At 46.2% G+C, this 12,500-nt stretch overlaps 1 protein-coding gene across 1 annotated transcript in view; it reads left to right on the forward strand.

Moving 5' to 3' along the window:
• pappaa (pregnancy-associated plasma protein A, pappalysin 1a) overlaps window positions 1–12,500 on the forward strand; it is a 209,025-nt gene that overhangs the window by 171,002 nt on the left and 25,523 nt on the right. The window contains exons 20-21 of the mRNA XM_076283455.1: window positions 31–102; window positions 5,121–5,219. Of these exons, the coding sequence (XP_076139570.1) occupies window positions 31–102; window positions 5,121–5,219 (171 nt within the window). The remainder of the gene's footprint in view (window positions 1–30; window positions 103–5,120; window positions 5,220–12,500) is intronic.

Below are 12,500 nucleotides of genomic sequence, written 5' to 3' on the forward strand. Positions count from 1 at the left end.
ATTGATGTTTTTCTCTGTGTGTTTTGACAGAGTATCGTGTGCACCATGGGTCTGAAGTGGTTCCCCCATCCTGAGGTGCTCCACTGTATCAAAGGATGTGAGGTCAGTTCTGATGCTCCTGACCGCTTTTTCTGATGCTTCCTGCTGCTGCTGACCGCTTGTTTGACCCACCCTTTGCTCAGCATGGAAAACTAACCTGCCTAATTTACAGTAGCCGACTCAGATTTGGATGTGGTCCAGAACTGACTAGTTTCGGTCAGATTTGCCCAGATTATAGATTATAGCTGATCTCTGATGGGAACCAATTTGGGAATAAGGTACTGCCTTGGTCCATGCAAACATTTCCCGCTCAGCATACAGTATATTAGCTCACCTGTGCCTCCACACATCACCTGGACTCTCTCTACGTCCTGTTCACCTTTACCACCTGGACTCTCTGGAGGAGAGCAGGTACATCATCATCAATGCTTAACGTGTCTAGATGCCCCTGCTAGATGCCCCTGCCCCAGCTCATCTGAGCACCAGGTTTGCCCTTAGCACCAGGTTTTCCCGGATGACCAGGTTTGCCCTTAGCACCAGGTTTGCCCTTAGCACCAGGTTTGCCCGGATGACCAGGTTTGCCCTGATCACAGATTCCGCCCAATTTTAGATCCACCCTTACCTGAGAGTATGGTTCTGTCTTGATCCATGCACACACATACAGGTGGCTGGCTAATCTATACATTAAAGCTCCACACACACAGGTGACTGGCTAATCTATACATTATAGCTCCACACATACAGGTGACGGGATACAGGTAAACTACTAAAACTGTGGATGACTACGTAGTCCTCACAGCTCGGCATATGCCGTGGAAACCCCACTGCAGAAGTCCAGGATTTAGTTTAGATTCCCCATATTCATGGTGTTCACTCAACAGGACACCAGTGTGATCTGCTGACCTAGAGGCTGCTGCTTGTCCATGCAGGTAGAGATCACATTTGAACCCCCAGGGCTAACTGGCTGAGCTGATATTAGTACTCCCGCACTACAGCACAGAAGCCTGCTCATAAGATCCCAATGCTTTGGATGAATCAGTCTGGCTTGTCATTACTGCCTGCTGACAGGCTAAGAAATTACATTTCTTACATTTCTTACAGTTCCAGTACTGTAAGATTGTACATTTTTAAAATGCATCGCAGCTGTGGCATTCTGGGATATTTGAGCTGGTTCCGGGTTGAGATGTCGTGCAAGTCTAATTTCATGTTATCATGGTGGTAAATCAGCGAGCAGGAAAGGCGATCTAGTTAGCGCTGGAGAGAGGAGTGCTCATTCTCTCTCCTCCTGATGGCTGTGTAGTCATGGATCATTGGATAGGGTGATGAATCATTTATCACTGATCTTCCCATCTTGTCAAACGCTTGCCGGTTGCGTCCTATTGAACGCGGGCCGCGTTTCAAACCACACACGATGATGTGATCGGCCCCGCCTAGCTGGCTGACACCATCATCTGCTCTGTCTCTCTCTATTCAACACCAATACTGTCTCTCTCTCTATTCAACACCAATACTGCCTCTCTCTCTATTCAACACCAATACTGTCTCTCTCTCTATTCAACACCAATACAAGGCCCCTTGCGTCCAACTGTCTCATAGGCCCCTTGCGTCCCATATCAAACCATTCATTCATCCATTAAACTTTCTATCAACACCCATTAAACTATCTACCTATTCAAATCCATTAAACTACTTGTCTATCAACATTCATTAAACTATCTGTCTATCAACATCCATTAAACCATGTCTAGCAACATCTAGCAACCACCATAGCAACCAACATGATTACCCTAGCAACCAGCAAAGCAACTGCTTTATTTGGCATAGCAACCTCTATATCTACCCTAGCAACACCCTAGTAACCATCATAATTACCCTAGCAACAATCTAGCAACCACCACTATATGGTAGTGTTGTCACGATACCAAAATTATGACTTCGATACGATACCTGCCATAAATATCACGATGCTCGATACTGAAACGATACTACGCCGAAATCCTAAGATATCTGGAAAAGAAAGGACTCATACCTCCTCCAAGTGTATTGAGTCATTTGTGTTGAATTCGGTGCACTTTTGTAGTGTGCAGGTCAATTCTGGGTTCTAAAATTCCTACATAATTATTATTTTTATAGTCAGTAAAATAGTAGGCCTACTTTGTGTGATTAAGTCCTTTATTTTTTGTTATAGTTCGTTACATTGTGTTGTGTTTTGCCAATAAAGTAGCTTTAAATAGCCAAACTAGGCTAGATCAAGGTCAGTGTTGAAATTACTGCATGCAAATCACTGAATGCTATGCAGAGGGGCCTAATCTTTAAGCCATCTGATGTACAGTAAAGGCTTCCCTAGGCCTTCCCGTGTTCATGGGATTTCTTTGACAGTTGCAAAGGGAAAAATGTGAGGATAGTCTTCTTTGCGCCCAGTGTACAAGTACGACGTTCCAACCACTCAGGTCTTCGTCAGATAGGCCTACAGTGTACACCATTACCTGTTGCAATATGTCTGTGTGCAGTCCTACATTAGCCTACGTCTATTTCTTTGATAACATGATTTGCTACCACGTAACAATAACCCGCTATTATTATTAGGACTCAACACGCTTTGGTGGTATTATATGCTGTGGGCTTTAATTAGCGCATTTCGGGTAGCCTATCCTACATCTGGGCAATACTTATTGAACAAATTGCAGTCTACATGCCATGACAAATATTACCAGTAGTACTGACCGAACATGCAATAGATTGTTTACAAGTTATGGTAATGTTATTCTGGCGTGAACATTGCGCTTTCATCACGTTAGCACCCTATGATTACAGCTCGTTATGTCTCGTCAAAATTCATTGATGAAGGAAGGTTCACTTTATCCCAGAGAACCATACTCGTTTCACTTACCATGTAGTCGTGTTTTCTATAGCATATTCGTTAACCTGTCGTTCTTTGAACAAAAATGTTAGGATATGTCTGCGAGGTGTTTAGCCAAGTTCCATGCGTAGCCTACTGCTTTTAAATGACTTGGAAACATATTTCACAAACCGGCCTCTGTGTACCTGATGGCTTGCCTTCACTATTCGCGATGTATCCGAAATAGTTGCAGATTTCACTTCACCTTTTGTTTTATCCACAAGGCCGAGGACGGTCGGCAAAGAACTACTGTATGTTGACGTTGGCTGCGCACTCACTCACTCAGAGCTGCCTGCTTGACACGCCCACTTGCCTAGATGCGTGCAAGGAGCAGTGAGAGCAGCAGTTCATGCAGACACAGAACGTTAATTTTAATAAAGTATCGATTCTAAAAACGTCGGAAATCGTATCGTTTTTTGCGTGAAGGCATCGTGATACCTTTTTAGTATCGATGCACCGTGCAACACTACTATATGGTCAACCTAGCAACCACTAGAGCATCCAACATGATTACCCTAGCAACCAGCATAGCAACCACTTTATTTAGCTTAGTAGCCACTATGTCAACCTTTAAAACACCACAGTAACTATCTCTGCATTATCTGTTTTACTCTATGGTATTTTACATTGCCATTTTTGCATTTTCATGTACTGGTAATTCCTTGGAATTGCATTTCTAGTTCATATTAATATACACAGTATAAGGTAATAGGTAATATAAGGTTATATACTGCATATAATACTATATGTAGATCAAACTCATATAAATCATATGGATATTTATACAGAACTATATATGTGTATATATTTACTTAGCCATGTATTGATTTGATTTGTGTTGGTTTGGAATGCAGTACAGATTGAGGAGATTAGCTAGAGCAGGCTGATTGGTTTCTATCTATCTGTAGCACTGGCCTGTACTGGCCTGTACTGGCCTGATTGGGTTTATAGTGGTCTATGTGTAGCACTGGCCTGATTGGGTTTATAGTGGTCTATGTGTAGCACTGGCCTGATTGGGTTTATAGTGGTCTATGTGTAGCACTGGCCTGATTGGGTTTATAGTGGTCTATGTGTAGGGCTGGCCTGTGTGGCCTGATTGGGTTTATAGTGGTCTATCTGTAGCACTGGCCTGATTGGGTTTATGGTGGTCTATGTGTAGCACTGGCCTGTACTGGCCTGTGTGGCCTGATTGGGTTTATAGTGGTCTATGTGTAGCACTGGCCTGTACTGGCCTGTACTGGCCTGATTGGGTTTATAGTGGTCTATGTGTAGCACTGGCCTGTACTGGCCTGATTGGGTTTATAGTGGTCTATGTGTAGCACTGGCCTGTACTGGCCTGATTGGGTTTATAGTGGTCTATGTGTAGCACTGGCCTGTACTGGCCTGATTGGGTTTATAGTGGTCTATGTGTAGGGCTGGCCTGTACTGGCCTGATTGGGTTTATAGTGGTCTATGTGTAGGGCTGGCCTGTACTGGCCTGATTGGGTTTATAGTGGTCTATGTGTAGCACTGGCCTGTACTGGCCTGATTGGGTTTATAGTGGTCTATGTGTAGGGCTGGCCTGTACTGGCCTGATTGGGTTTATAGTGGTCTATGTGTAGGGCTGGCCTGTACTGGCCTGATTGGGTTTATAGTGGTCTATGTGTAGGGCTGGCCTGTACTGGCCTGTGCTGTGCCGAGTGTTTGATCCCAGTAAAATGAGGGCCTCTGGGATGTGTGTGTGTGTGTGTGTGTGTGTGTGTGTGTCCATTCAGCAGCATTGTTGCTGATATGGACCTCGGAGACCAGGAGGACGTGTGTGTGTGTGTGTGTGTGTGTGTGTGTGTGTGTTTGTGTGTGTGTGTGACTCCTCTGGAGGACAGTTAAGTGAGAACTTCGAGAACTTCCAGGCTTCCAGGACAACTGTCATGAGGTTCATTAAAGTTGCCGGCCCAATGGAGAGCAATAATGCATTTCCTTACTGACGCGTAATCTATTACGTGTAGCTCTGACGTGTGTGTGTGTGTGTGTGTGTGTGTGTGTTTGTACTGTGTGTGTGTGTGTGTGTCTGTGTGTGTGTGTGTGTGTGACTGTGTGTGTGTGTGTGTGTGTGTGTGTGTGTGTGTGTGTCTATCTATGTAATATGTTAGGAAGGGAATAACACTAACATATTGTTTTTTTATCTCTCTCGTTCTCTCTGCAGCCGTTTATGGGGGATAATTACTGTGACGCCATCAACAACAGAGCCTTCTGCAACTACGACGGAGGAGACTGCTGTCAATCCACCGTCAAGACCAAGAAGGTACAGTTCCTGAGTTCCTGAGTTCCTCCTACTCACTCTAGTTCCTGAGTTCCTCCTACTCACTCTAGTTCCTGAGTTCCTCCTACTCACTCTAGTTCCTGAGCCCTGAGTTCCTCCTTCTCACTCTAGTTCCTTAGTTCCTCCTACTCACTCTAGTTCCTGAGTTCCTCCTACTCACTCTAGTTCCTGAGTTCCTCCTACTCACTCTAGTTCCTGAGCCCTGAGTTCCTCCTACTCACTCAAGTTCCTGAGCCCTGAGTTCCTCCTACTCACTCTAGTTCCTGAGCCCAGAGTCCCTTTACTCACTCTAGTTCCTGAGTTCCTTCTACTCACTCTAGTTCCTGAGTTCCTGAGTTCCTTCTACTCACTCAAGTTCCTGAGTTCCTGAGTTCCTTCTACTCACTCAAGTTCCTGAGCCCTGAGTTCCTTTACTCACTCTAGTTCCTGAGCCTTGAGTTCCTTCTACTAGGGGTGTGACTTTCGAAACCGACGTCTCGAATCAGTGTCGAGGCTTCGAAGCACAAGTGTTTCGAAACACTGCTTCGAAACGTGGTTCAAAACAGCCATTTCATGTGACCACTGCTTCGAAACATCGTTCAAAATCCCCATGTCATGTGACCAAAGTTAAGTGAACCTTCGGTGCATTTCACCGGTGTCGGCAGGCGTGCCCGCGCGTTCAATTAACAGTGTAGACTTTTCTTAAGCAATAGGCCTAACCATGATGGTGTAGTGGTTAGTGAGTGTGTTTTTTACATGGTAGCCCAGGCTGCTCAAATGTGGTTCGATCCCCGTTTGATTTGTAAGGTAGCCTATTGTTTCAGATCGTATCTGCTTAATGTTTTCTTACTTCATCATTAACCACACAGTTTCAACTAAACTCTCAGAATGGTCAAAAATCGAGAGTTTTTATAAGAAGAAAGTGATTTAGAGAACACTAGTGGCAGCAATAGATTCTCTTTATTGTGACTTCATGTGGTCTCCCATCCAGTAATTGACCAAGGGCATGACTGCTTAGCTTTTGACAAAGACTGAACACAGGTAACACAGCGAGCCACAAAATTTAAAGACTAGGCCTACATCTCCAATATGAAGCATTTGACAGATTTGTTTCACCCTAAACAGCTATGAGGTGTCGGAATTGTTTTGAAGCTTCGGAACAATTCGGCACAATTGCTTTGAACGTTTCAGTGTTTGATAAAGCCTCACTTTGCCCATCCCTACCTTCTGCTCACTCAAGTTCCTGAGTTTTTGAGTTCCTCTACTTGCTAGTTCCTGAGCTCCTTCTACTCGCTCTAAAGGACTTGAAACATATGTTAAAGGAACACGCCACCCAATGTCAGTAGTATATGTTCTTACCTTCATTTTCACAAGTTGAGTCATACCTCTCCCGTGTCGGTACATGCACTCAAACACTCTAGTGCGCGGCGCGAATGTGTTAGCATGTTGCTATGCTAGCGGGCTCAGACGTAGTCAGATAGCACTAATCAAAAACATCCACATTTTCCCTACTTAAATACAGTTGCACGAGTAGTTGATAAAAATGTGTAAGGTCACACAACATGAAACGTGGTGATTTTCCAAGCGAATAAACAGGAGAACTACAATGTGTGGCGCAATAGCACTTGGGAGTACTTCGACCTAGCGTAGTAATATTAATTAATGCCTAATTGTAGATCCTATCCACCGTTTGCAGCGAAGCTGAATTCTATGAAACATGAAATCACTATAATACTTCTGCTTGTTATCACAACCCTTCACAATGCATGTTAAAACCATGATTGTTCACAATCTACTTTACCACCAGGGTTCTCAAGTCTCACGCAATGGGCGTGAGACACACACAATTCAACAAGTTCACACGCTCACACGCCACACTTTGCATTTCTCACGCAGAAATATTAGGCTACTAGGGATGTCAAGGTATCTGCATAATTAGTAGAGGAGGTGCAGGCATACGAGAGGATTTCTCGCAGGGTTCAGAACTAGCGCACCACTCACCAGCCAAATAAAAAAATAAATAGCCACCAACATCCAATCAAAAAATAGTAGGTTATTCGTTGTATCCGGGTAAAATTCCAAAATAGCACATCCCCTCCCTACACTCCCTGTACTTATGGCACTTTACAGGGTGTGTAAATCAAGCCTTTTCACGAACATTTGGCCTAGCCTACTTTATGGCAAAATTATTTCTTATCTATAAACTAAACTAAACTGTCGGTCATTAAGAAAACCTAATGATTGTGTCGTTATAGCTTTGTGTAAGCCAGACATCAGCAACGTTCATTTTACACGACCAATCACTCTCGTGGCTGCCTGCACTTTCCCTGTCGTCACGGCTGCAACTTTCGCACTCGTTTGTGCTTTTTAGCGCCGTGTTCATCAGGTCCCGGGACACCGATCTGATCCTCCATGGACCATGTCAACAATGAATGAAAATGAGCTTATTGTTAACGAGTGTTATCAATTTGAGCGAGTATGCTACACATAGATTTTTTCCTAAAGATACAGGACTGACTGCTGCAGATAATGACCTGCCAACCACCATAATGTAATAGCAACCCAAGATAATGAACTTGCTGTCCTTATAAAAATAAAAATAAATGGTCTCGGCATGCACATGCTTAGTCCAATGGTTCAGTGACAATATAGGCTACTCAAGTGAATAAAGCAATTAGCCTAAATAAATAAAATATTTGTCTCACTCAGTAGCCTACATATAGGCCTCTCGTAAATTGGTGAGCCATAGAATATCCCATCGTCACGATTATTATATTTTAAGATTCCAATCTATCCCACCTACTGTAAATATGAAAAGTTATTTCTACTGACATGCTTCCTGGTGACATAAAAACACAAATGGTTTACCTTGATAAGGCTGACATAAGATACATAGGCTATGCATTATACTTTCCCAGATGGGTACAAATCCCTGACTGTCCTGAAAAAATAAACAAAAACAAGATATAGGATGTATAGATTACAATGACAAATTCAAGGTCTCAAAGAGTTAATGCTTCTTTCCAATTTTTTTTTTTAATTAGTGAGTGAGTGCTTGAGAACCCTGTTTACCACTACCTACTATTTGCTAAGTCAGCTCAAACTAACACCAGCAGGGAAGGTTGTCTCTATTTACGGAAATGACTGTGTGTGTGCCTCGGAGGGGGAGGGGGAGGCTGAGGGGTCGATCCAGCTCTTTGGTGGATAGGATCTACAATTAGGTGTTAACTAATATTACTATGCTAGGTACTCCCAAGTGCTATTGCCACACATTGTAGTTCTCCTGTTTATTCGCTTGGAAAATGGCCACGTTTCATGTTGTGTGACCTTACACATTTTTATCAACTACTCGTGCAACTGTATTTAAGTAGGGAAAACGTGGATGTTTTTGATTAGTGCTATCTTCCTCCCTCTATGGCTACGTCTGAGCCCACTAGCATAGCAACATGCTAACACATTCGCGCCGCGCACCAGAGTGTTTGAGTGCACATACCGTGAAAGTTCAGGTAAGAACATATATTACTACTGACATTGGGTGGTGTGTTCCTTTAAAGAGCTCAGGGTAGGGGTGGTCAACAGGGATATTAACTCATTAGTCTGTGACCATCGTGTCAACGTGTGGGTGGGAGGTGAAGAGTGTGTTTCTGTAGGTGAAGAGTGTGTTTATGTAGCTGAAGAGTGTGTTTCTGTAGGTGTGTTTCTGTAGGTGAAGAGTGTGTTTCTGTAAGAGAAGAGTGTGTTTATGTAGGTGAAGAGTGTGTTTATTTAAGTGAAGAGTGTGTTTATGTAGATGAAGAGTGTGTTTCTGTAGAGTGTGTTTCTGTAGGTGAAGAGTGTGTTTCTGTAGAGTGTGTGTATGTAGATGAAGAGTGTGTTTATGTAGGAGAAGAGTGTGTTTCTGTAGGAGAAGAGTGTGTTTATAGGGGCCAGAGTAGTTAATGCTCTGTAGTTGTTGGCATTTGGTGTGTGTGTGTGTGTGTGTGTGTGTGTGTGTGTGTGTGAGAGTGTGTGTGTGTGTGTGTGGGTGCTGTAATGTAATGGTGACCTTATTGTGCAGTTGTTTGACCCTCACTTGTGTCCACTGTGCAGCTAAGAGCACAGCACGGTCTGGTCAGTGCTCAGTCAATGTGTGTGGTATCAGTGTAGGGAGTGTGTGTGTGTGTGTGTGTGTGTAGCTCGAGAGCCTGCTGCAGCGTTCCAGGGCTTGACTCATCAGATCTGACCGAGGCAGCAGTCAGCTCAGCGGCCTGCTCACTGCCAGACCCAGGGCCGGAAGCATTGCTTGATATTTCAACAGTTATTAAACCATGGGGAAGCTGAACTTCTCTCTCTCTCTCTCTCTCTCTCTTACACACACACACACACACACACACACACACACACACACACAGGGGACCATGGGCATCCTGGTGTCTCTGTCTCTCATTATCGCCTTTTACTAGTAGGAATACCCCCCCCCCCCAGGCTGGAAAAGCCCCATGATCTTCCCTCTCTTCTCCTCCTCTTCCCTCTCTTCTCTCTCTTCTCCTCCTTGCTCTCTCTCTTTCTCTCTCTGCTTCTCTTATTCTCTCTGTTTTTCTGTCAAATCAAGTGAAATCAATTCAAATCAGGCTTCATTGGTATGAATGAATGAATGAAAGAATCGACTTATTGATGCCAAAGCAACAAGTTTGAAACGATGTTGTGTTGTTTAGTATAGAGAATAGAGAAAGCATGCTCTTCATCCAGCTTGTTTCTCCCCCTCCCCCTCCCTCTCTCTATCCTTCTCTTCCCTGTGCGTGTCACTGAGGAGCGTTGTGTTTCCAGAGTCCGAGCACACACACACACACACACACACACACACACACACACACTCTCGTTACTCTCGCTCGTGGAGACCTCCAGAGTCATAACACACTGCAAGTCTCGGGAGCTGGACCAGAGTTGAGGCTTGGCATGGACAGGCCCTTGCTCAGCACTTCTGTAAGCCCAGGAGCTGTGTGTCCTGGCCCGGGTCCGGCCCGGGTCCGTCCGGCACCAGAGCACCTTCATGTCCAGATGCAACTTCCCTGCGTCCAGAGATGCTCGCTGCCCAAACGTTCACTGGACACAGAGACAGAAAAACAGAAGTTGTCCAGTTGTCCACGTCGGGGCCGAATAAGTGTTGTCCACGTCGGGGCCGAATAAGTGTTGTCCACGTCGAGGCCGAATACTGTAAGTGTTGTCCACGTTGGGGCCGAATAAGTGTTGTCCACGTCGGGGCCGAATAAGTGTTGTCCACGTCGGAGCTTAGAGTCATTAAGAGGATTCTAGAACACTGAAGAAGAACGCGCTAATGCGTATTCCGCTGACATATGCAGCCCAACACTTGGATAACGGGACGAGAAGCGATGAGAGCGGCGAGAGACTCCTGCGGCTCAGATGTGGCCCAGCTCCGGTTCAGACACGGCCACTCTGCGGCCACTCTGTGGTTGTGAGTTGGTCTCTCATCTGTGCGGAGGGCACCAGTATCTCTTCTCAGAGTTTTGCTGTGTTGAGTTAGAAATTAGTTTCCACTGTTGAGTGTGGCAGTTTATCGCAACCTTTCTCTACATCAAACCCAGGCTACTTTCAGTAGTTCAGCAATAAATAAAAAAATAAATAAAAATGGGGGCAAATTGAGCTGCTTTAGGTCTGTAGCTTGAAGGGGCTCTCGCGTGATAAGCCGGCCCTCTGTCATGTGATGTGAGAGAGAGCAAGAGCAGCCAGGAAGAGGAGACGCACAGGTCAAACAGGCCTTGATGGAGACAGTCATCCTAACGACCGCTTCTGAAGAGCCTTGAGGTCAAACAGGCCTTGATGGAGACAGTCATCCTAACGACCGCTTCTGAAGAGCCTTGAGGTCAAACAGCACAGAGATGCTCCAACCTCACCCCCACGCTCCCTCCCAGGTCTCACACACACACACACACACGGCAGCACGCGGCGCAATGATAAGCGGATCACCTGGCATCAAGGCCCGAGAGGGGTCAAGCCGCACAGCGTCCATGCTGGCAGCCAATGAAGCGCATTCTTTCATGTGGTATTTCAAAAAGCCACTTCCCTGGAAATAGCCGCGGATTTGGGAACAGAGAGAGAAAAGAGCTCCGAAATAAGCAGTCATAACTAGAGTGATGGGCTGCCAGGGAGGAGTGGAGGAGAGGAGGAGAGGAGGAGGTGAGGAGGGAGGAGAGGAGGAGAGGAGGAGAGGAGGAGGGAGGAGAGGAGGAGGTGAGGAGGGAGGAGAGGAGGAGTGGAGGAGAGGAGGAGGGAGGAGAGGAGGAGAGGAGGAGGTGAGGGGGGAGGAGAGGAGGAGGTGAGGGGGGAGGAGAGGAGGAGAGGAGGAGGTGAGGAGGGAGGAGAGGAGGAGTGGAGGAGAGGAGGAGGTGAGGGGGGAGGAGAGGAGGAGAGGAGGAGTGGAGGAGAGGAGGATAGGAGGAGGTGAGGAGAGGAGGAGGTGAGGGGGGAGGAGAGGAGGAACAGTGGAGGAGGTGAGGGGGGAGGAGTGGAGGAGGTGAGGGGGGAGGAGTGGAAGAGAGGAAGAGAGGAGTTGGGGAGGAGTGGAGGAGGGGAGGAGTGGGGGGAGGAGCAGGGGAGGAGGAGTGGGGGAGTGGAGGGGAGGAGTGGGGAGGAGGGGAGGAGTGGAGGAGAGGAGTGGGGAGCAGGAGGAGGGGAGAGAGGAAGGGAGGAGTGGAGGAGAGGAGTGGGGAGCAGGAGGAGGGGAGAGAGGAAGGGAGGAGTGGAGGAGAGGAGTGGGGAGCAGGAGGAGGGGAGAGAGGAAGGGAGGAGTGGAGGAGAGGAGTGGGGGAGAGGAAGGGAGGAGTGGAGGAGAGGAGTGGGGGAGAGGAGGGGAGGAGTGGGGAGCAGGAGGAGGGGAGAGAGGGGGAATTGAGCTGGCGAAGGGAAGTCTGACATGAATTTATGCCGGAGAGAGCGAGCACTTTTATTGGATCGATCCTTCTGTTGTCCTGAAACAGAGGTTAGAGAGCTTGTAGAAATTGGTAGAATGTGTGTCTGTCTGTCTGTCTGTCTGTGTGTGTGTGTCTGTGTGTGTGTGTTAGTGTGTGTGTGTGGGGGGTCTCTGTGTGTGTGAGTGTATTTTTTTTTCTTTGATTTATATTTGAATACTTTACACACCAGATATACAGCACTTCCCAGCTGTGTGTGTGTGTGTGTGTGTGTGTGTGTGTGTTTGTGTATGCGTGTGTTTGTGTCTGTATGTGTGTGTCTGTGTGTGTGTGTGTGTGTGTGTGTGTGTTTGTGTCTGTCTGTGTGTTTGTCTGTGTG

Source organism: Alosa pseudoharengus, unplaced genomic scaffold, assembly GCF_046254945.1.
Source record: "Alosa pseudoharengus isolate Yale_2024_CS ecotype anadromous, Long Island Sound unplaced genomic scaffold, YU_APseudo_1.1 YU_APseudo_1.1_scf_14, whole genome shotgun sequence".
Lineage (NCBI taxonomy): Eukaryota > Metazoa > Chordata > Actinopteri > Clupeiformes > Clupeidae > Alosa > Alosa pseudoharengus.